Genomic DNA, 21,608 nt, shown 5'->3' with positions numbered 1-21,608 from the left:
GTCATCTGAACTGAAGGACTGCAATGCAGTAGAACTAGGCATAACTTGAAACCACAAGTTCAAAACTCACCAATCTATTTGCAAATTGAAAGGCACTTTGCTTCGTATCTTCCACTTTTGAAACCATCGGTCATAGGTGCGGCCTTGAGTCCTGGTCGACCTATTACTTACAGAGTTACAGGCGTTGATTATTCAGAAATCTTGGGCGGTCAATAGGATCACCAGGTAACAAATACTCCCTCCGTTAATCAATTTTTTAGAATCCGTGCCACTTAAAAAATTAATTTTTTAAAGTTTGACTAACTTTATAGAAAAGAGTAACATTTATGACATAAAATATCTTATAAAAATATATTTTTTGATAAATATAATGATACTAATTTGATATTATAAATCTTAATATTTTTTTTAGAAATTTAAATTAAGTTTAAAAACTTAACTTATTGCTCTAGGATTAATTCTTATATGGAGGGACGGAGTAGGTTCAGCGGCTACGTGCCGAAGTTCATGTCTTCCCGGACGGGCGGATTCCGTGCTTGCAGCCGTTGAGGGATATATGGCGGGACCGCGGGAGTGCATGTGCACACCCACAAGCTGGAGTAGGTCGGGTGGCCGGCGCGGCCCAACAGGCAGACGAACGAACTCCGACACCCAGGCCCAGCGCGCCCCTCCCTCGCCTGCTCTTTTCTCTAGGTTCCAATCAAACCAATTGTCTCCACGGTACATCATAGTTCGCCGAACTCAAGTGATATACCGGTATCCAAGTTTTATGCATACTAGCTTGATCAATACTCCCACCTCCTATTTGTGGCACCGTATTCGTACTGTTAGAATATTTGTTTATTGGTCTTGAACATGACGAGCTTGAACAAATTGATAATGGATGGAAACAAATATATGAGAAGTGAAACATCATCCTCTTCCTCTCTCCGAAGTCCGAACATTGTTTTGTGCGCACAGAATATCATATTTCTAATGCTAGAGTATTTGTTTATTGAATTAGATATTAAATGAACTGATGATCGAAAGATAGATCTGATGTATCAGATGTGAAATAGTACCATTCTTCTATACGGAGTACATTATAAACATATGGTTGGAGGGTGGTTCCGTTGGACCAACCGAACCCTAATAGCCGCCACGAACGATCAAAGGTGTCGCATAGGCTGTTAGGCCCGTTGGGTTGGTCCCAGCGAGGTCGTCCACACACTTATGATCCTATTACACCGAGTGAAAACGAGTAAATAAATTTAATTTTTAGAAGCATTTACTCGCATTCTTCCCCATGGCGATGATGCGTGCCACCATTTTTATCGTTGATTGCTTCAACTAGTGTTCATACCATTGATTTGCAAATGATTAGTATGCGCGCCCCGTGATCTAATATACTACTCATTTGCTTCAACTAGTGTTCAACTAGAGTATTTGCTAATTATTGTTTTTTCTGATTACGTGGTGTTGTTGTTTATGCTGTTCAGTCAATCTACTAGTATATTAGAGAACTACATGTTATAGCGTGTGCGGTTGTTATGTTATAATTTATATATTCTGAATTTAGGCGTGAAGCTGCCTAATTTTTCAGCACTATATATATATATATGGTCGTCGACGAGACGAGGAGGATCGGAGACAAGGCAGACGTGGAGGATTGGAGGTGGACCCAAGGATGTGACGGGTGACGGCTTTGCCAATGGAAACCGTTGAACGTCGTCCTGACAGATCTGACTTGCGACGGGGAGTCCAACTCGTCGTAATCGAGTCTCGCCGGCGGCGTGCGAGCCTCGTCTTGGAGCGACCATTCGCCATCCGTCCCAGGCCTGTGCGCAAACGAGAGGCTGATCCCATGGCAAATCGCATCTGCATGGGCCGGTCAAACGAGGGAGGCAGACAGGCAAGTACTGTCTGGCGGAGCCGTTGGCCCGGAGCGCGCGTGAATCCAACACAAAGCATATGCCACCTACTCCTGGTCCGCTAGGCGGCTGGCCTTTGCATGGACTTCGATCGCTGCCGTTCCATCATGATCATTGCCTTTGTTCCATCGTGCATATTTCCGGCCATTGTCTTATCGTTATTTTCATCTGAACTAGAGCATTTTATTTTCTTCTCTCACCACGCTCAAATTTCCTCTCGTAGAATGTCTCCAATGGTCTACTAGCTTAGAGCCAGCTAAATCAAAAGTTTAGTCACTGAATAGTGCAAAAAGCAAGAGATAAGCATAGACTCAAGAGATAGTCTCGCACGTCTCATGATACATCCCTCTCTCACAGCACGATATTCAAGATTGCTTATTGATGTTTCTCTCTCCTTCATATTTATTAGGTTAGAACTAGTGCTACACCTAACACTATATGCTTGTTGTCTTGTTCTGCCCGCCAGTCTTCACTAATACTATGAATGACTAAATTGGCCCTGATCCTCTCAGTGCCAATATTGAGATTTTTTGGCCAGGAACAAAACTTAAAATAGAGGCCCACTTAACTTCTATAATTATGTCTATGCTAATAATAATAATATTAAAGAGTGAAAAATTCTTTTCTCTAAGTTTTGGTTTGACACATTGTCTTCCTGTTTGTGCGTTCCTTCACTCTTCAAAGCATAAGAATCCTAGCTGGTTTTATATTACTAAGAGTAGTCAATGAACTAGAGATTAGAGTCCTATTAATTTATTGTCCCGTTCATGACTAGGGCCTGTTTGGTAGGGCTAAATTGGCCCTGGTCCTCTCGGTGCCAGTATTTATTATTTGGAAAATAGTCTTCTCAGCTTTTAAGAAAGAAGAGACATAAGTTTGTTATATGAACCGCTGGGATACCAACTTCAAATACATCCCACTATACGTTTTTTTCCATGTAATACAATCTTTTTTTGTAGTTATTAGATGAAGGAGAAGCTCTGATCCTGCTCATGGTTCAGAAAACGAGAGAATAGTTAGTTTTCAAGTTTGGTTAGGCATTGGCGCGCGTTGTTCTCGTCAAGGCCCTACGCGCGCGATGACTACGAGAGAATAGCTGACATGCGTTCAGTGCTGCCAGAAATGCATGTGTTGTGGTCATTTTCTACTTTTGACCCGAGGGTATTATATTGCAAGGTCAAGTTTTATTCATTGGGTATATATAACACAAACTGTATGATACGCGCGCTCTTATTTTATCTAGTCCGATAGTAACTTGACGAATGAATAGCCACTGTATGTATGGCTACCTATGCTGGCTTCGTATGCTCATCAGACGCTGTCCTTCACCTGGGCGCTGTAGTTGTTCTGCACATCGTAGAAGCGGTTCCACACCATGATGCCGCCGTACTTGCCAACGCCCTTGATAGCGGGGAGCACCGTGCCCGTCAGCGTGCCGGGTTCGATGTACCCGCTGCCGGCGGCCTGGGTCGACGCCGGCAGGCCGAGGTAGAAGCTCCCCGCCGTGACGCTGCTGGTCCACGTGCTCCAGGCGTTCACCAGGTTGGTGTCGTCGCCGTTGGCGTACGCGCACCCGGGGTTGTTGTAGAACTGGATCCACACGTTGTCGAACTGCCCCGTCTGCAGCGCGGCTCCCAGCGACGCGTCCGGGTACGGGCACTGCGGCGCCGCCGACAGCAGCACGCTCCCTTTGCCCTTGAGCGCGGTCGCCAGGTCGTCGTAGTGCGCCGACTGCCCGTTCTCGATGTCGAAGTCGACGCCGTCGAGCACGGCGGCGCCCAGCGGGCGTGTCGAGCCGTCGCTGCCGCCCAGGTAGCTGTTCCACAGGTAGTCGGCCACGCTGTTGGCGTCGTCGGTGGACGACAGGCCGTAGCTGCCGGTGGCGCCGCCGATGGAGAGGAGCACCTTGATGCCCTGCGACTGGCAGGTCTGGATGTCGCTGCTCAGGCCCGTGCAGCCGCCGGAGCCCGGGTCACAGTGCCCGGCGAGGTTCAGGACCGGGGTCTGTCCGTTGCCGAAGGTCGTGAGGAACGCCAGGATGACGTAGGCGTACAGCCCGGAGTTGCAGGTGTCCGCTAGGGTGCCTTCGTTGCCGTTCTGGCCCCAGTACACGGCGATATTGCCAGCACTGGTGCTGCCAACCATGGCAGCAACGAGGAGAAGGGCCAGAACAGGAGCCCACTTGAGATTAGTCGCCATTGTGCTTACTGTACTACTGGTCTCGATGATGAGACGAGGAAGCTGCTTCAGTTGCTGGTTCAGAGGGGAGCAGCTCCTTGCTTGCTTTTTGGCTTGGTGCCTTGGTTGGTGATGAAGTAGTGGCAACATGGAACCGTTTATATAGGCGTGGATGGTTGAATTGTTCCAAGGAGATAGGCTAGAGGAGCTAACACGTAAGTAGACCTACATGGCCCCTCTTGGAAGACTTGATGAGCATTCACAATTGACTTGCTGCTAGACTTGTAGTTCAGATGTGTATATGTGGAAAATCGTAATTGTTGGGCAAGTACATCTTTTTTCTTTGATAAGGTCGGTCTCAATAATGGGGTTTCATCAAAGTTTCATAGATATTGATTATGTTGACGTGAGACGCGACACCATATGAATGAAGAGAGATGATAAGAGCTTTATGGGAGTAGAGCGAGTTTCGTAGTGATGAAATTTTCGTTTCCAAAATCTAGATATGTTAGAAACTGTGATTGTGTAGTAGCTAAACAGCTTTCGGTGATGCTATCTTTATTTGGTCTAAAACACCCAACTGGGTAATACTCTAGAGTGTGTAGGGAAGTTCCTGGTTTAGTAACGAAGAAACGCGTTGTAAACATGGTTACTTCTGCTACTTTTTTGTGCTTGTGGAAACTCAGAAATGATGTGTTTTCAAAGAGCTAGGTCGAGAAGTTTGCGACATTTTCTCTGGAAGGTAGCGAATACACGGCTCAGAATTGGCTAATTCTATGCTCGAAGAAGAAAAAAGGGATTTGTTGATGAAGAAAGTCCAAGAGATCAGGCTTCAGTTCTCTGGATCCAGCTAACTCAAGATGGACTTCCATGGAGCCAAGTCTGGTGTTAACGGACAGTGGCGTCTTCTGGTCATAAGAAGTTTATGTTTTCTCATTGCCGGTGGAGGTCAGGGTTGTTTTCGGTGATATACTAGTTGCTGGGTCTTTTACCTCTCTGTTTGCCGGGTCTTCTTAATCCAGTAATGTATTTGCAGACCGAGTGTGCAACCGATATGATGGATGCGTGATGCGGCGATGATTTGATCGTCCGGGCACGCGTAAATTCTACTCCCTCCATTACAAATTATAAGTCATTCCAAGAACAATTTTGGAGAGTCAAAACATTTTCAATTTTGACAAAAAATATAGAGAGAAATATAAAGATTTATGTCATAAAATAGGTACACTATGAAAACATAACTAACAAAGAATCTAATGATACTTGGTTGTACCAAAAATATTATTATTTTGCTATATAAATTTGGTCAAATTTGAAAAACTTTGACTCTCTAAAATTCTTGAAATGACTTATGCTTTGGGACGGAGGGTATGTGGATCAGAGCAGGTCTCAAAGACTCCTGATAAATTAGTTAACGCGTCACTCTGTGCAGGGACACCGTCTATTTAGGCCTTGTTTAGATGTGAAATCTTTTTGGATTTCGCTATTGTAGCATTTTCGTTTGTTTGTAGCAAATATTGTCCAATCATAAACTAACTAGGGTCAAAAGATTCGTCTCACGATTTACAGACAAACTGTGTAACTAGTTTTTGTTTTCGTCTATATTTAGTGCTTCATGCATGTGTCGAAAGATTCGATGTGACGGAGAATCTTGAAAATTTTTTGGATTTCGATGGGAACTAAACAAGGCCCTAGTCTAGCTAAATATGGATGGAGCAAATGCTAATGAAGCGCTGATCTCGTCTACGGGGGCTGAAAACAAAAAAAGGCACCGGCGACCGGCCGGTCAGTCTGTTATTATGGCTTCAACGAATCTTGTCCGTTTGGTCAGATTGGCGTGTTCCAAGGGGCACGCTGACGGTGGCTTCACGTCTGCGGGTGTGAACTTGTTCGTGGTGCGAACTTATGCCAAGGAGACTGATGAGCGTACAACTTCTACATTAGTAGCCCGGAAATAAAGGCTATAACCCTCTCTTTTCTAAAAAAAAAAAGAAAGCCCAGAAATGCCATAATATCGTGGATTCGAGTTCTGTCTGGTTGACACGCAATGCCGGCGTGATGAACGGTGCTCGTGTAGACCAAGACTATAGTCTCTTCATACTTTAAAAAAATAATATAAATTACGAATAATTTTTAAGGCATTTAATTTTTAAAACCATATGAATAGATTTATTTTAAAAATATTTTTATAAAAATATATATATACCACTTTTTGATAAATATTTTTATAAAAACAACTTTTTTACGGATATGAAGGGAGTACTTACAAGTTAAGTTTTAGAGATCGTGTCATTATCGACCTCAGTGGCGGATCTAGCATTGGACTATGACTAAGGCCAAATAGTGTGGCAAGAAGCCCGAAACTACACATCATAGTAGTATACATGTATGTGTCTCACGGGAAAATAGACAGTGTGAAAGGAAGCTTTCAATTGAGAAGTTGTTTCAGTGCGATGCAATAGCAAAGGATAAACATGGAACATAAAAAACAAATACCTTTTCTGTGGGTAAGGCATAATCCTTTCACTGAATTCTGTGGCTGAAGAACATAACTGCAGGATGAGACTCCACGTACGCATGGTTGACAACTCATTAACAGGTTTAGGCTTTGTTTAGTTCACCCCAAAAACCAAAAACTTTTTAATATTTCCCGTCACATCGAATCTTGGGGCACATGCATGAAGCATTAGATATAGATGAAAACAAAAACTAATTACACAGTTCGTCTGTAAATCACGAGATGAATCTTTTGAGCCTAGTTAGTCTATGATTGGATAATATTTGTCAAATAAAAACGAAAATGCTATAGTACCGAAATCCGAAATCTTTTCGGAACTAAACAAGGCCTTATATGTTGCTAACTCCCGCCACTATATGTGTTGGGAAAAAAAGTCTACATAGCCTTCCAAACTATCTAGGGTGGACTACTTCACCCCTCGAACTATAAAACCGGATATTCTACCCTCTGAACTTTTAAAACCGATCAAATAAACCCCTCGAGTGGTTTTGAAGGGTGGTTTTGTCTTTTTTTTTATTTATTTTTGCTAAATCTTTAAAAAATCATAATAAATCATAAAATAAAAATTTTAATTTTGTTGGACTTCTGATGAGTTGATCTACACAGTGAATATATAATATGGTATACTTTAGTACAAAATTTTTGTTGTAGCTTTAAATCTATGTTTTTCTATAATTAATTTGAATAATTTATATATGCAGTTCCTGTGGTCCAATTGTGGTAAAAGTTTTATGGTGGGCTCATTATTATATGCTTGAACTATGATAAAAATTTCATACTCATTGGATCACATATAACTTAGTAATAAATAAAGCATAGATTTAACAAGAATAAAGCTAAATAAATTGATAACTAAGTTATACGTGATCCACTGGGTATGAAAATTTTTACCATAGTTCAAGCATACAATAATGAGCCCACCATAAAAATTTCACCACAATTGGATCATAGGAACTGCATATATCAATTATTCAATTTAATTACAGAAAAATATAGATTTAAAGCTACAACAAAAACTTTATACTAAAGTATACAATATTATATATTCACTGTGTAGATCTACTCATCAGAAGTCCAACAAAATTGAAATTTTTATTTTATAATTTTTCTATGATTTATTATGATTTTTCAAAGATTTAGTGGAAATAAATAAAAAAGACAGACAAAACCACCATCCAAAACCACTCTAAGGGGTTATTTGACCGGTTTTGAAAGTTCAGGGGTAGAATATCCGGTTTTATAGTTCGGGAGGTAAAGTAGTCCACTCTTGATAGTTTGGGGGGTTATGTAGACTTTTTCCTTTGCGTTGGCGAAACTTGTGGCTCGTGCTTCCCGTTTTCCGGTGGATGATTATAACAAAATTTTGACCTGTCTCTCTCTCCATTTGTTTCTGTACTGGTACTCTTTCCATGGAAATTCGACTAAGGTCTTGTTTAGTTGACAAAAATTTTCAAGATTTCTCGTCACATCGAATCTTTGGTCGTATGCATGGAACATTAAATATAGATGAAAATAAAAACTAATTACACAGTTTACCTGTAATTTGTGAGATGAATCTTTTAAGCCTACTTATTCTGTGATTGGATAATGTTTGTTAAATAAAAACGAAAATACTACAGTAACCAAAAACCAAAATTTTTATAAACTAAACAAGGCCTAAGCTCATGAAACATGGTGGTTGACTGGACAGCTCTACATGCCTAACTTTGATGCCGGCCTGATCTTCCCATGCTATACATGTCCTGTCACTAGTCGTATTTTGTTTGGGAAACTTATGCTTTGTGTTTTCTGTTTTCTAGCGGACGACTATATGTATGATTAGGCCAGTCTTATTAGTCGGAGATTTTCAAGACGTGGCGGTCTTGAAAATTGAGCATGAAACGGTCTTTGTCGGTGCATATTTTTATTTCACTGTTTCATATACTAGAATACTAGATTGAGCATTTAATTCTTTCATGTTGTGTCACAATTAAATAAAATTGTAAACCTTAAATCATCTGCCGAGGATAAATACATGTGGTGATTTTCCATAATTGCCATAAAAGTTGAATCACTTTGTTCAGGTAACCCTTGTAAAATTCCTTTGTTCCCAAACATATGCACATTCTCAGAGATCCAGAGGCAAAGAACATATAGCAGCGGTGCAGTTATATTCAGCCTCTCCTTATTTGTATCTGAGGGAGCAATCACTTTTGGAACATAGCATATTGGCACTGTAAAATGTAAATCAAGTGGAAACAGCATCTCACTGATTTAATGTAGCAGAAAGGAATTATTATGAAAATAATCGATAGCACATCTGAGAGGAGCAGCTGAACAACTCCACAAACAAATATGCCATACTGGAGATCTTCAAATAATTTCCTTACAGCGAAAATCATAGTCTGGCAGATATTCAAATAAATTTTAAACTATCCCATTCATGAAAGACCACATCTTGTTTGTAGTGTATTTGCACATACAATTGCTTCTAACTTTAAATCAGTCAAATTGCAGTACTGTTGAGAAGTGCATCTATTGACATTATGCAAATGATTTCACTGGAACTATGGATGGAGGGAGGTATTTCAGTTCTTATTATATATATTGATTTTATTTAGTTCAGTTCTGCTTTTATCTATTGCTCTTCAGAAAAATTGATTTTGGTTCAGTTATTATGCTTATATTTGAGTGCATCTCTTGAAGTTGCTTGGGTCTCGCCAAAAAAAAAAAAAAACACTTGAAGTTGCTTTTAGGATGTACTACAAATTAAGGTAATTAGAACACAACATGTAGACTACATGTCTCGCAGATCTTTTTCTGGGATGTAGCCCTTCTGCTCAGATATTTGCATAAATTTAACTGTGTTCAATACTTCAATTAACTGATGCAACACAACAAAAAGAAATTTAGAAAAGAGAAACTTTCTTCCCTGGACAGCGGCAGCTCCACTCGGAGTCTCGGACCATACCTTCATGTGGGGCAGCTCCTGCTCATCTCCCTTTCACCTTGCACAGGCCAACCGAAACATGCATGTTGCATTATTGCCACTTTTTTCTCTTGATTTTTGCAGGCTTCCAAACAAACCCAGAAACGTAATCATCGAATTCAGAAAGGAAAAACCTGCCGTTACAAACTATTACTGAGAATAATCCTACAACTATTCACACATTAAGAGCTCCCTGTTTGCAGACAATATCAGAACTGAACCTGGGTGCACACTGTACAGTCACGTTCTCCATGTCCTACTCAGGCAACAGGCACCATCACTTAGCCAAATCAACATAAGAAGTAGGCAGATTAACAGTCGAGGACTATAACAAAATTACTACTTCAGGTGAGAGCCCCAACCCCAAAGCGGCCAGGCCTCATCCCTGGCAGCTGGATTGCTGCTAATTCAATAAAGCTGCTATTTGTCAAAAAAAAAAAAAACGGCGAACGACAGGAGTCGTCAGCCTGCACACAATGCAAACGTGACCCTTGCATGGATGCCACATCAGACTCAAAAACCTTCAGATAAGAGGTGTGGACAGAACAAGGGCCAGGGTTTAGGAAAAACACATCTGCAAAACGAATAACACCACCATAGGCACGACGCCTACGATGCTGTCAAACAATTTTTCTTTAAGCAAAAGAGAAAACAACTCCGGGGGAAAAAAGACACCACAGTAAGAACCACAGATATGGCTACGCGCCCACACTGAAAACAACTACTCGCACACAGCAGACAGCAGCTGCAGCAAGCGTTGAAGCCTCATCAATGGCGCCTCTGGCTCGTATCGTATGCACCGTGCTCGTGCTGCAGAGTCATGGGGGCACCATCTCAGACAATAAAGGATGGGCCAGCCCCCACAAGAGGAAACCTGGATTTGGCCCATGACGATTCTACAAAAATGAGCAAGGCACTGGTCAGTGGCCAGAGAAACGACTTTCAAGCGCTGGGTGAGACCAGTGCCCCGAGCTGTTTGCAGCAGCCAGCAGCAGCCACAGAAGATGCTGGGCCAGCATGGATGAATGAATAGTTATACAAGAAACAAAATGTGAACAGTCGAACTTGTCGATTAAGACCGGAAAGGGACAAATATCAGCTATGACATAATGGGATAGGGTGTGGGCTCTCATATTGGACAGCAAGATATCAAACAAAAACAACACGGATGACATCATTTACAGCACTGAAACTTTTATCTGCCTGGTCATGCTGTAACCTCTAACCTGTAAAGGTAACCTGTCACTCAATTATATGCAACAGGTTAAACATGCTATGCAGATATTGCCGACGCAGTTCAGGCAAGAACTTGGGAAATCTGAAAAACATAGTACATATTTGTACCGTTTTTGCAAACAAAGGTACATCTTAATACTGTTTCTGCAAATCAAGGTACATCTTGGGCCATAAGCAAGTGAGCACATGTGAAGCATTCTATGCATTTATAATCTGATGTCAGAACAAACAAATAATTGCATCATGCAGGGCCAATGAGGGGCCATCAGTGGTTACAACTCAGAAAAGGATAACAGGAAAATGGTTGAAAGAATGCGACAAAACTTGCATGGAATTTCCTGAATAACAATTAACATGGTAGCTGGTTTGATTCCACTAATAAAAGGCAAAAAGATAAATTGGTACATACTAAGCTGCGATATCAAGCCGGGGTTCAAAGCAAAAGCCAGTGAAAAGCTGGAGAGGAAATCTTTTGCTCACAGGGCATTTCAAGGACCACTTCCATTGCTTTTGCATCATGTCAAAAACAAGCAAAGCAGTTGCACCATAGCTTTGTATGTAGACAAGGTCATCTATACCGCTGCAGGCGAAAACATCATCGAGTTCACCAAATCCTTGGAAGAACTTGTGGGGCATCCGAGCTACCTCATGCCACTGTTTCTCATGGAGCTCCCATATTCCTATTCCTTTAATGATATCAGGTCTGTTGTGTTTTGCAATTCCACCAACCAAAACCAGCTTCTCCTTTAAGTTTACCAAACGGCCACATGTGAGAGAACAAGGTACTGAGATTGACGTTTGCATTAACGAAGTCTCAGATGGTTCACCAGCAAGGTCATACATGATAAGGCCATGACGGGGGTTGACATTGCCAAGAACACCAGTGGAATGAATCAAGCAGTACAGGACACCGTCACATATGACACTATCATCACCTCCTCTCCAACCAATGAACACTTCACTCACAGAAGTTGCCCATGTACCACTCGAAGAGTCGTACTTGTATACTGAAAAGTCCCATCGGACAAAATCTTCAGGAATCTGCTTAGATTTTGCCAATGTAACGGAGTACTTATGAGACAGCCGATCCACCTTCATGGCAATGGTACTGTAGTCTGGCAATGTTTCACCCGGAGGCTCTAAAAGCCTCCTGCAGCTTTTTGTTATAGGGTTAGACACAGAAATGGTGTTCCTGTTGTCATTGTCCATGAAGCAAACTAGGCCACAAGAAGAAGAGACAAAACAGCTGCTCTTGTCAATATAAGGAAGCTCTAAATCATACCACTTGCGGAGGATGGGGTCAAAAGCATAACCAGCAGCAGTTTCATTAGAGGTGAACATGAAGTACCATGGCCGTTGAGGCAGCATGTGGGTCCACACAACTCTGCTTGAATAGATAATGCCATGCCATCTCTTGCACACTGCTGTTGCCCTCATCATGCTTGCTATAGGCAAGAATGTGAAAATCCTCTCCAGGATATCATCAGGAACGACGGCATCCAATGATACTGAGAAGTCGTTGCCTCCATTGCTAGCTTCAGAAACAACTCCAGAGTTGAATGCAGGAATTCTAATGTGATCAACTGGTAGGTAGTCCCACGATGAATGGTCTTCCATGAGATGGATCATCAAACAAGCAGACAGAGAGATGACCTGAAGAAAAAAAAATAGATTTGCTCCTAAGAAACAGCAGAGAGCATTTTCTTCTTACACATAAATATAGACATATTGGAAAAGAAAGTGAAAATCAATTGAAACCATATTGTTTTAGAAGACAGCATTGGCCTATTCTCGGTCAACAAAATGGGGCCTAAACCTAGGTGACTAATATTCCCAGACAGTCTAAGACAATGTTATACTCGATTTATCCAAATGATAAATGTGAGGTGTCAGTTACTGATGCATGTGGAGTACCGTCTACATGACATGTATAAACACCAGCACACCCTACATAAATTACACTGCTTGTAAAGCAGTTATAAAACCCATATATGCTAGCACCTATCGGTTTAGCTCCTCTTCTACAACAACCATTACTATTGATCTACCATAGTGCTAGTTCATACATCTTAATAATTGTTTGCACATGCCACATTCTAAATACTGTGGCGAAGACTGGACAAACATATGAACATTAGACAGGTTAGCATTTCTTGATAAGGTACTTAATCTTCCTATTCCCAAACAGAAAAGTAACTGCGGTATGACCATGGTTCCAAAAAGTGGCACTAAGCGCACGCTTCAGCGCTAAGCGGACGGGCAGCGCTTCGCTATGGGGCATAAGCGCTCCCAAAGCGGCGCGACCGCCTTGGTGGAGCACCGGCTGCTGGCTCCCGCTGCCTGCCGGCCGCGCGCGGCGCGCGCCGCAGGGGACGGGCGCCGTCGATGGTCCAGCGGAGGAGGGAGGGGACAGGGAGGTGCGTACGCAGTGTCGCCGGCCGGTGAGCGGAGGACGGTGGCGAGGGCGCGAGGCGACCGGTGAGAGGGGGAGCCGCTGACGCCGCCGCCGAGCCTGGGAAAGCCCTGAGAGCCCGATCCCGAGCGCCGCCTCCGTCGCATTCGTGCCGGGCGCTAGTTGGGGAGGGAGCAGAGCGCCGGCGCAGCGAGGAAGATAAGAAACGGCGGCGGCTGTTGCCTCAGGTGGCGTTGGGATTTATGGAAATGGCCGGTGGGTATGAGAAATAGAGGGCTTCAAAGGTTTTTTTTATATATACCCTTACAATTCTCTAATTTTGGATACCCACTATTATAATTCATAATCCCGAAGCATACTATTACAATCCGGGCACCATGTTCCAAAAAAAAATCATAACTCGCCACTCCTTGCCATTTTCTACTAATCCCACCTGGTTGGGCCCACTGTTAGGTATATGATGGCAACGATCATTTTATATGGACGAGCATTCCCGTGGTAAACCCTCGTCGCCTCGTCTCTCCCGTCCATTATGTTTCCCTTCCATAAGCTCTTCTATGTCTCCATATCCTCTCCTCGCCTAAGAACCCTAATCATAGGCTTTAGTCGCCGTTGTCGCTGGAGATGACTGCCACAGAGGATTGCGGATCTGCGACGACAACACTGCAAAGCTTGTTGTCTAGACTCTACTCGTCGTTGCAGCCATGGCGGGATGTGGAGTGGAAGCCCGATGAAGATCTCGACAGGCTCAAGTGCGTCGGCCAACAGCGGAAGGGAGTGTCCCTTTTGCCATGTTAGGATCCAGAGCAAGCAGACGACGACAAAGGATGAGTGGTTCGTCGTTTGCCCATACACATAAAGGTCAGGATTTGCTGACATTGCTTTCCTTGCTATGATTTAGTGCTACTCTGATTGGTTGACTCTATTTTGGATAGAGAGCATTCCTTCATTTGCTCGTAGATGCAGTTTGAGGGATTGTGAAAAATTCCCCTCCCACCTCCACTACAAAAAGAGGTGATGAGAAACTAGTCATTGTTTCATTTGCTTTTCCACTCTTTGTCTCTAATTTGTATCAATACCAAAATTCTAAATGTATATAGCATCACTAAATGCTTAAGGGTTTAAGAATGCTTAACAAAATTCTTAAAGGCTTAGAAACACTAAAACTCTAGGCAGTGGATCATTGCTCGCTTAGTGTTTAACGCATACAATCTTTCGACAGATCACCATGCTCCTGCAATGCAAGATCATCTGTATGGCAACGTGGGCAGACTGCAACCTTTGGCAAAAAAACCACACCCCTTATTTGGGTATAAAGGAAAATAAACTATGTGTGCATCTAGCAATGTCGGCCTTGTGCAGTGATGGAGAAGAAAAAATATGTATCGTTTATACGCTCGGTTTCACACAACAAAAGTGAAGAAAAGAGCGCGGGCATACCTGGTGGTGGGTGCTAATCGCCGAAGAATACTAGGTGAACAGCGGTGGCGCTCGCCTTGTTCTCGCTGTAAGGAAACAGAGGAGGAGTAATAATAGAGAAAGAGGTGAACGGAAGACAAAATTAGCCTGTTGGGACCGATTCTCCAGCCGATTCTGGCCAAACAAATGGCGAACGGCCTTGAACGCACCGCTCCTCCAGCGCCCCTGGGCGATGCGATTTTCACGGCCACATTGCCTGTACTCGGCCGGCTCCTCCGGTCCTCCTCTAGCGAGTATCGGCGCAGGACAAGGCAAGGGGCGGGAGCCCCATATATGCAACGGTGAAGGGCGTTGGGAAAGTCAGCTTTCCACCTTTGCTTTCTTATTTTTTTTAATTAATTTGACTTAATTTAATATTTAGTACTAGTATAGAACTTTTTAAAGAAAAATAAATTCATCTTTTGCATTAAGAGAATGGGATGTTCAGTTTCCAAATGAAATTAATTATTCCTTTGTTCTGTAGACACTATTTTAACTATCTGATAAATATATGACATAGGTATATTTCCTAAACAATGCATAAAATTATTAGCCGATCAACAAATGAAAACTCAAAACATTCATCATCATTTCCTAAATATCAGCCTGGATATTACATTGGTAAGAGCATCTCCAATAATTCCAAAAAACATTTGGTAAACGAATAACTTTTTAAGTGGCTCAAAAAAGGTAGGAGCATATTTATTGGGGGTCCTCCGATCATTTTCAAAATCTTGCTCATAAAGGTAAAATATGTAATATGAATCCTAAACTATTTTCAAACCTCTAGATAGACTAATTGATACATGTGTATATTTCTATGTGATTAGGTCGATTTTTCCAAGCGCGAAAACATTGGGAGTTCAAATAAAAAGTTGTTGGAGAGCGGTTTTATCAATCTCTATTTGCTTGAGCTTATTAGCCAAAATTAGCCCTACTTTTCAGCCATAAAAAATATTTTTTTCTTACAACAAATTAATATTAGCATCAGCATCAGCCAAAAAACTGCCTGCTGAACAATCAAGATTCAGAGTGAGTTCTGAAATACTCTAAGTCATACCATATATGACAAACTTACATAGGAAACCAACTAATGGCTTTATTTTGAGCCGTTGCCAACTAATAATATTTATCATGTAGTAATGATGTATATTATTATCTTCAATGAATAGTACCTAATATAATACTATTTATTTCCTAAATTAAGCAAACGACACAGGAGCTTATATAAAATAAATATCTTCCATTTATAGGACATTGAAATCAACAAATAAACACTTCCAACTAATTTTAAACCACTTGAGAAAAATGACAATACTAATGAACTAAACATTTTTCCTACTATTGCAGGCAGCAAATAAACATTTTCCCAGCGATGCTAGAAGGGTACGACACTCTTTCGAATGCCTCTATTTAGGAGTTTTTTAAAGAAAAAAAAGAAGGGTACAGCAAACAAATATTTGGGGGGGGGGGGGGGGGGGCAAAAACGCGAAAAAAAATCCCCGCCGGAACGGAGTCCCATCGCATCGCATCCCATGCTCGCTCGGACCGCGCCGCTCGCGACGTGACCCGACCGTCATGGCCACCGCCGCACGCCGCGCATGCACCCAGTCGCGCGCCTGGCTGCTATATAGCGCTTTAGGTGCATGGCACGAAACAATCGTCCGCACGGCTGGCTCCTTTGGAACGCAACGCCATAAACAATGGAAATTGCCGCCGCGCGTGGAGGGGTCCTCGCCTCCGAGCGCAACGCAACGCCAACGCTGCCGCGCGCGCCAAAACCCCGGGCCGGGCAGATCAGCCAGGCAGGCAGGCCGGCCGGCATTCGAGGTCGCCGACGCGGCGCTCGACCGCTTGCTGCCACGCAGACGCAGGCAGCAGGCCACAGGCGGCCGGCAGCCGCGCGCGCGCACCCCACCACCACGGCAGCCGACGGCCGGCTCGCTCGGTCGACCAGGGTACGTACGCCATGCCAGCCATGCCATGCCAGACCCCGGCACGGCAGCTGAGGCACATCTATCCAGATCTCATACTCCCGTACTGCTGGCTGGCTCCTACCACCGGCCGGCAGCAGCAGCAGTAGTAGCACTGTAGCATAGTGGTAGGACCGTAAGGTGTAGTAGAACTGTAGCGTACATCTGCCTATCTGTGGCCTTTTGCTAGCTGCGGACAGCATACCCCGGCCCTCGGCCGGCCGCGCGCGCGAAGAAAGCAACGTGCCATTGGCATGGTCGCATGGACACAGCTCACAGTTGGACACGCCGCCGCGCCCCGCCGTGGCCGTAGCCGTAGCCCGTAGGCGCGCCACCAGATGGACCATCCTACCTGCGGCGGCTGCTCCGACGCGCCCTATTGGGCTCCGCGACGCGTACGTCGACTCGCCTTTTTTTTCGTCCAGCTGCCTGCCTGGACGAGCGAAGTGCGTGCTGCTAGTGCTAGGTAGTAGTAGTGGGTGGACGGGTGGTGTGTGGCGTGTCCTGTGCCTGCGCACGCGGGCAGGGTACCGTGCTGTGTGCTGCAGTGCAATGCTGCATGCGGCCGGCCGGGGTTGGGGTTGGGGCAGGGCGGCCGGGCGGCCGGCCCTGCCTCTGCATTATGCCGCGCGCGCCTCGCCGCTGTCGCCGGCGGCCGGTCGATCACGTGCAGCGCGCTCATCTCTCGCTTTCAGTTTCAGGCCCGAATCGGGTACGTAGTGCGCGGGGGCAACGGCAACGGCAACTGGCAAAGCCAAGCGAAGCGAGCGCTCGTGGCGTACTGATGATCTCTGTGTCGTCACATGCGAGAAATGGCATGGTCGATCCGTCGCTTTAAGCCTCCGCACCCGTACTGTTCCGCCATAACCCGGCGCACAGCTAGCAGAACGTCGTCCTCCCCCCTACTACGTACGTACGGCTCCACCGCCGACGACGGACGTACGTACCTGCAGTGAGTGCATCGATCCGTGCACGCTGCCGGCGGCCGGCGTGATGCGTCGTCGTCGTCGTGCTTCGATTGCCGCAAGGTTCCAAAACCTCCAAGGGACGAGCTAGATGGTGGCGCTCTCAGGAGTCGTCAGGACGCCACTGTACAGTGCGTGCTGCTGCTGCTGCTGCTGCCGCCGCAGCAGGACCCCCCGACCCTTTCTTTTTCTGCGCGTGTAATGTGTATAGACAGAGAAATGCATGGTAGCCGATCGAGCGCGGCAGCAGGTGCAGAACCTCGCCAGTTTCACCGTGAAGTCGAAGCAATCACGAGGCTGCTGCATGCATGCTTATGATATGAATATAATGATACGCAACGCTACACGCCTAGCTAGTTGCGTACCGACACTTGGTCCTCAAGGAAGCAAACCGCAAAGCTCATAGCGCCATTGACTTTTGCTTTCTCCTCCACTTTCTGCTTTAAATAGAATCACAGTCACGGGGAGTGCTTTGGATCATACAGTAGTATCCCTGAAAGACGAAATAGACCAAACAATTCAAAAGTCCTGTGAAGCAGGTGTTTTTTTAAAAGAAAAGAAAAGAAAAATTGGAGATCGATGTTGTGGAGCAAGATTGCAAGAGGTTTAATTTAACGCGACTAGTACTCCCTGCAACTGCAAGGCTGCAACAGTACTCAGGTCTGCGCGGCACAGTGATTAGCTGCTGAACACGGCCTGGCGCTAAGCTATAGCTAGCACAGTGATACAGCAATTTCACAGCAGCGTGACCAGGCCAGCGCCCGCCGTCTCAGATTAACAATGGAAGCCGGAGGCCTGAGTCCATGCATGCATGTTTTCTGAAGGCGTGAGGCACAGCTTTTCGTACACGGCGGGGGGCATGCAGGAGGACGACGGCCGCCAGCAGGCCAAAGAAAACGTGAACGGCCCCGGCCCCCACACGTAGTAGGCAGCAAGGGAAGGTCGATGCGGTATTTCGTTGAGCTGACCCTCTGGCAGGAAATAATGTAACGTATGGCCAGATTTCTCAGTCACAGGGGCCGCACAGGCACAGCGAGTGATGATGCAGCAGGTAGATGAACCGTGTACTGCATACTACTGTGCTGTGGGCACTGGGCACGGGCATGTATGGACTTATGGAGCACACATCAATGCGTGTTGTGTTGTGGCCATTGTTGGCACTTGGCAGTAAAGGTCGTCGGAGGTGATCATCTAAAGCAATCGGGGGTGATGCTTTCAGGAAACTCTGTCGGCAAAGACAAAAGCTAACATTACAGGTAAGCAAAAGCAGCACTGCCTATATGCGTTCGTGGACACTTTGCATCGGCTCTCTGAAAGACTGAAACCAATGTCCACTGGAAAGAGGAAACAATGGGGGCATCAACCTCTGAAAAAAAAACACGCACACAATCACACACCAGCTGACACATCAAGTCTTGCACATAATCAGGGCTTTCGGTCCTGTGCCATGTTTAAATCATCATCAATCAGTCGACGTGGGAACAGAAACAGCTTTGGAGTACATCTATTCTTTCTTGATGTGCACAAGCACACACACCCACAGAGAAAAAAGAGCCAACCTTGAAACATGGGAGGAGGAAAAAGACACCGAGTGGCTGGCAGCGAGTGGCGAGCCCACTAGAGGCAGCTCCTCCTTGCAGCACCTCGCTTCCCCTTGGACATCTGAAACCGCACCACCACCAAGTATTGTCATTGCCTAGTAGTACGTACTGTACTACTAGTTGCCGCTTTTGTGCTAAGCTTCCTGCCACTTGTGTCATAGCAACACAACAAACACATCTTCTGTCCTAAACATTTCAACTCAATAAAGCTCTAGTAGCTCCTCTCTCAAACCCAAAGCAACGAACGAGGTATGTTCTGATGTTCCATGGAATCTCTTGCCGTATATGCAACAGCATCAAAAGAGGCAGGGTCTGGAGGCGACAAGTAGCCCTCCAATTTGGCAACTACGGCAAAAGTATTCAGGCAACACCGTGACAGGTGCGGCGGAAATCGAATAATGGAACAATTCTTGAGGTGCTTGATGCTGATGCTCCTTGCACAAACGCTGCACTTGAAAAGTTAATTAAAGGATGATTCTTCGTCGAACAAACGGAGAATATGAACCAATGAGGTCCAAATCATCCATCCAACAAACAAACTACGCGGCACGTCCGTCCGTCCAATACAGTGGGCTCAGTAGCATGAAAATTGGGACTACGTGGATCACAATTGGAGGGAGATGGCAATAAAAAAGATGTGTGGTGTGAGCCTGTGAGGTAGCACGCAGTGGCCATTGGTGTAAGGTCACAATCGCCAAGTACTCGTACTTCTTTATGGGTGCTTTTTGGAGGATTATGCAGTGCCCAATAAGCGCAATAAGCATAGGGAACAGTGGGTTCCACGTAAATCTGATGCCGCAAGTGTCCCTTTCAGTTCTGAACTGTCAAACAGTTTGCCCCACTCGTTAAGTCATTGTGAAAAGGGCTGTGTCAGTTGTGAGATGGATGGAACCCGTGAAATCAGAGCATGCATAGGATCCTAGTCCTACCATAGAGAAGTGGACGGGGAAAAAAATCCGGCATATGAAACCATGATGGCAACTTTAGAATGCTGATGGTAAAAGAAGACTTGTGGGAACAGTAAAGGCAAGATGTACGATGGCAGGGATTACTTCTGTATCACACTTCACATGGCATTCTAGGTAGACAGCTAAACAGCATTACAGCAGGCAATTAACAAACATCCTAGAATTGTATATGTTCTCCTGGCCCAAATTGCAGACAAGTGATCGAGCACGCCTCAGCCCTTCAGAAGCTCAAGTATAAAACAGTTCCGAACCAAAACCAAAGCAAAAACAATGGCCGCCTGATCTGACATGTGTTGCCAAGAACAGGCACACAACTCAGGCCTTGTTTAGATACACCCAAAAACCAAAAACTTTCCAAGATTCTCCATCACATCGAATCTTGCGGAACATGCATGAAACATTAAATATAGATAAAAAAGACTTTACCTGTAAATCACGAGATGAATCTTTTAAGCCTAGTTACTCCATGATTGGACAATGTTTGTCAAATAAAAACAAAAGTGCTACAGTGTCAGAATCCAAAAAGTTTTTGGAACAGCTCAATGTGGGCAAACAAAAATAGGTGAGTGACCAGCAAGAAAGGCCAAGTATCGTCTGCAACGTCTATACTATACCACACTACTGCTTCACCATTAACAATATTAAATAAAAACAAGTTTTGACATATGATAACTATCACTAGTTTTCTCTTTTATTGCACTCGTGTAATGTTACAGTTCAGTAACACAATTTCATAGAAAGTAATAGCAAAAAAAAAAACAGATAACATATGATGTGATTGCCATAGCACATGCACATATATAGCTTATCTAAAATGTTTACCAATGAATTCCAAACTTCTCATGAATGAAGTTATCTTAACTTTTTTGCGTTGAAGAAGTATATGTGCATTTGTAAGTAATTCAGAAGAACCTGAGAAACATGCAAAGATACATCTGAAGGGTTAAAAGGGCACAACCTTTATGCAGCCTTACTAGATTTTAGTAAAATCATATGCAGCAGCAGCATTACACGCATATACTCAACAACACCCCAACCTCAGTGCCATTGAATTGCTAGTCCCAAAAAGAAGCCAATAACAAACACAATGGCCCAAATTATGACAACTTAATTTCCCAAACATCCAGAACCAATCCCCAGAGAAACAACTCAAAATATGGGCCCTATTTGCACCCTGCAAAGCTTTGGTTACTCCATAAACGGTCTTATTGGGTTGATCAAGGCCAGAACAGCCCTACAGTTGTCAAATCCAATCCAGAGTTCAGAGTTCAGAATTTGCCCTTAAGATGGGAGCATGATTTAATGACAGGGATCACCTAGCTATAAGATTGTCAAGAGGTACTGATTCCACATGCTCAACCATTCAATGCAACAACAACAATGCAGGAACCATCACATATAAATATATAATGATAGAAAA

General features: G+C 44.3%; 2 protein-coding genes across 4 annotated transcripts; both read right to left on the bottom strand.

Annotated features, from left to right (window-relative positions):
• Positions 3,073–4,231, bottom strand: LOC8061807 (acidic endochitinase). Its single transcript, XM_002456038.2, has one exon. It carries the CDS (start codon positions 4,107–4,109, stop codon positions 3,222–3,224), a length of 888 nt encoding a protein of 295 aa, XP_002456083.1. The 5' UTR covers positions 4,110–4,231; the 3' UTR covers positions 3,073–3,221.
• LOC8061806 (F-box/kelch-repeat protein At3g61590) lies at positions 10,990–15,020 on the bottom strand. Of its 3 annotated transcripts, XM_021455124.1 has the most exons (4): positions 14,852–15,020; positions 14,664–14,728; positions 13,236–14,225; positions 10,990–12,463 (listed from the first exon to the last, which is right to left on the bottom strand). In XM_021455124.1, exon 4 carries the CDS (start codon positions 12,437–12,439, stop codon positions 11,219–11,221), a length of 1,221 nt encoding a protein of 406 aa, XP_021310799.1. In that variant the 5' UTR covers positions 12,440–12,463; positions 13,236–14,225; positions 14,664–14,728; positions 14,852–15,020; the 3' UTR covers positions 10,990–11,218. The 3 variants fall into 3 exon arrangements, with proteins under 3 accessions (XP_021310799.1, XP_021310800.1, XP_002456082.1); XM_021455125.1 differs by lacking the exon at positions 13,236–14,225; XM_002456037.2 differs by lacking the exon at positions 13,236–14,225 and having other exon boundaries at positions 14,664–15,020.

This window comes from Sorghum bicolor, chromosome 3 (genome assembly GCF_000003195.3).
Source record: "Sorghum bicolor cultivar BTx623 chromosome 3, Sorghum_bicolor_NCBIv3, whole genome shotgun sequence".
In the NCBI taxonomy this organism is placed as follows: Eukaryota; Viridiplantae; Streptophyta; class Magnoliopsida; order Poales; family Poaceae; genus Sorghum; species Sorghum bicolor.
The sequence above is the reverse complement of the archived record's forward strand: the minus strand, read 5'-3'. Positions and strand labels throughout refer to the sequence as shown.

Bases quoted from the DNA above. Each gene is read 5' to 3' on its own strand.
- LOC8061807 (XM_002456038.2), bottom strand. From the start codon at position 4,109: ATGGCGACTAATCTCAAGTGGGCTCCTGTTCTGGCCCTTCTCCTCGTT.
- LOC8061806 (XM_002456037.2), bottom strand. From the start codon at position 12,439: ATGATCCATCTCATGGAAGACCATTCATCGTGGGACTACCTACCAGTT.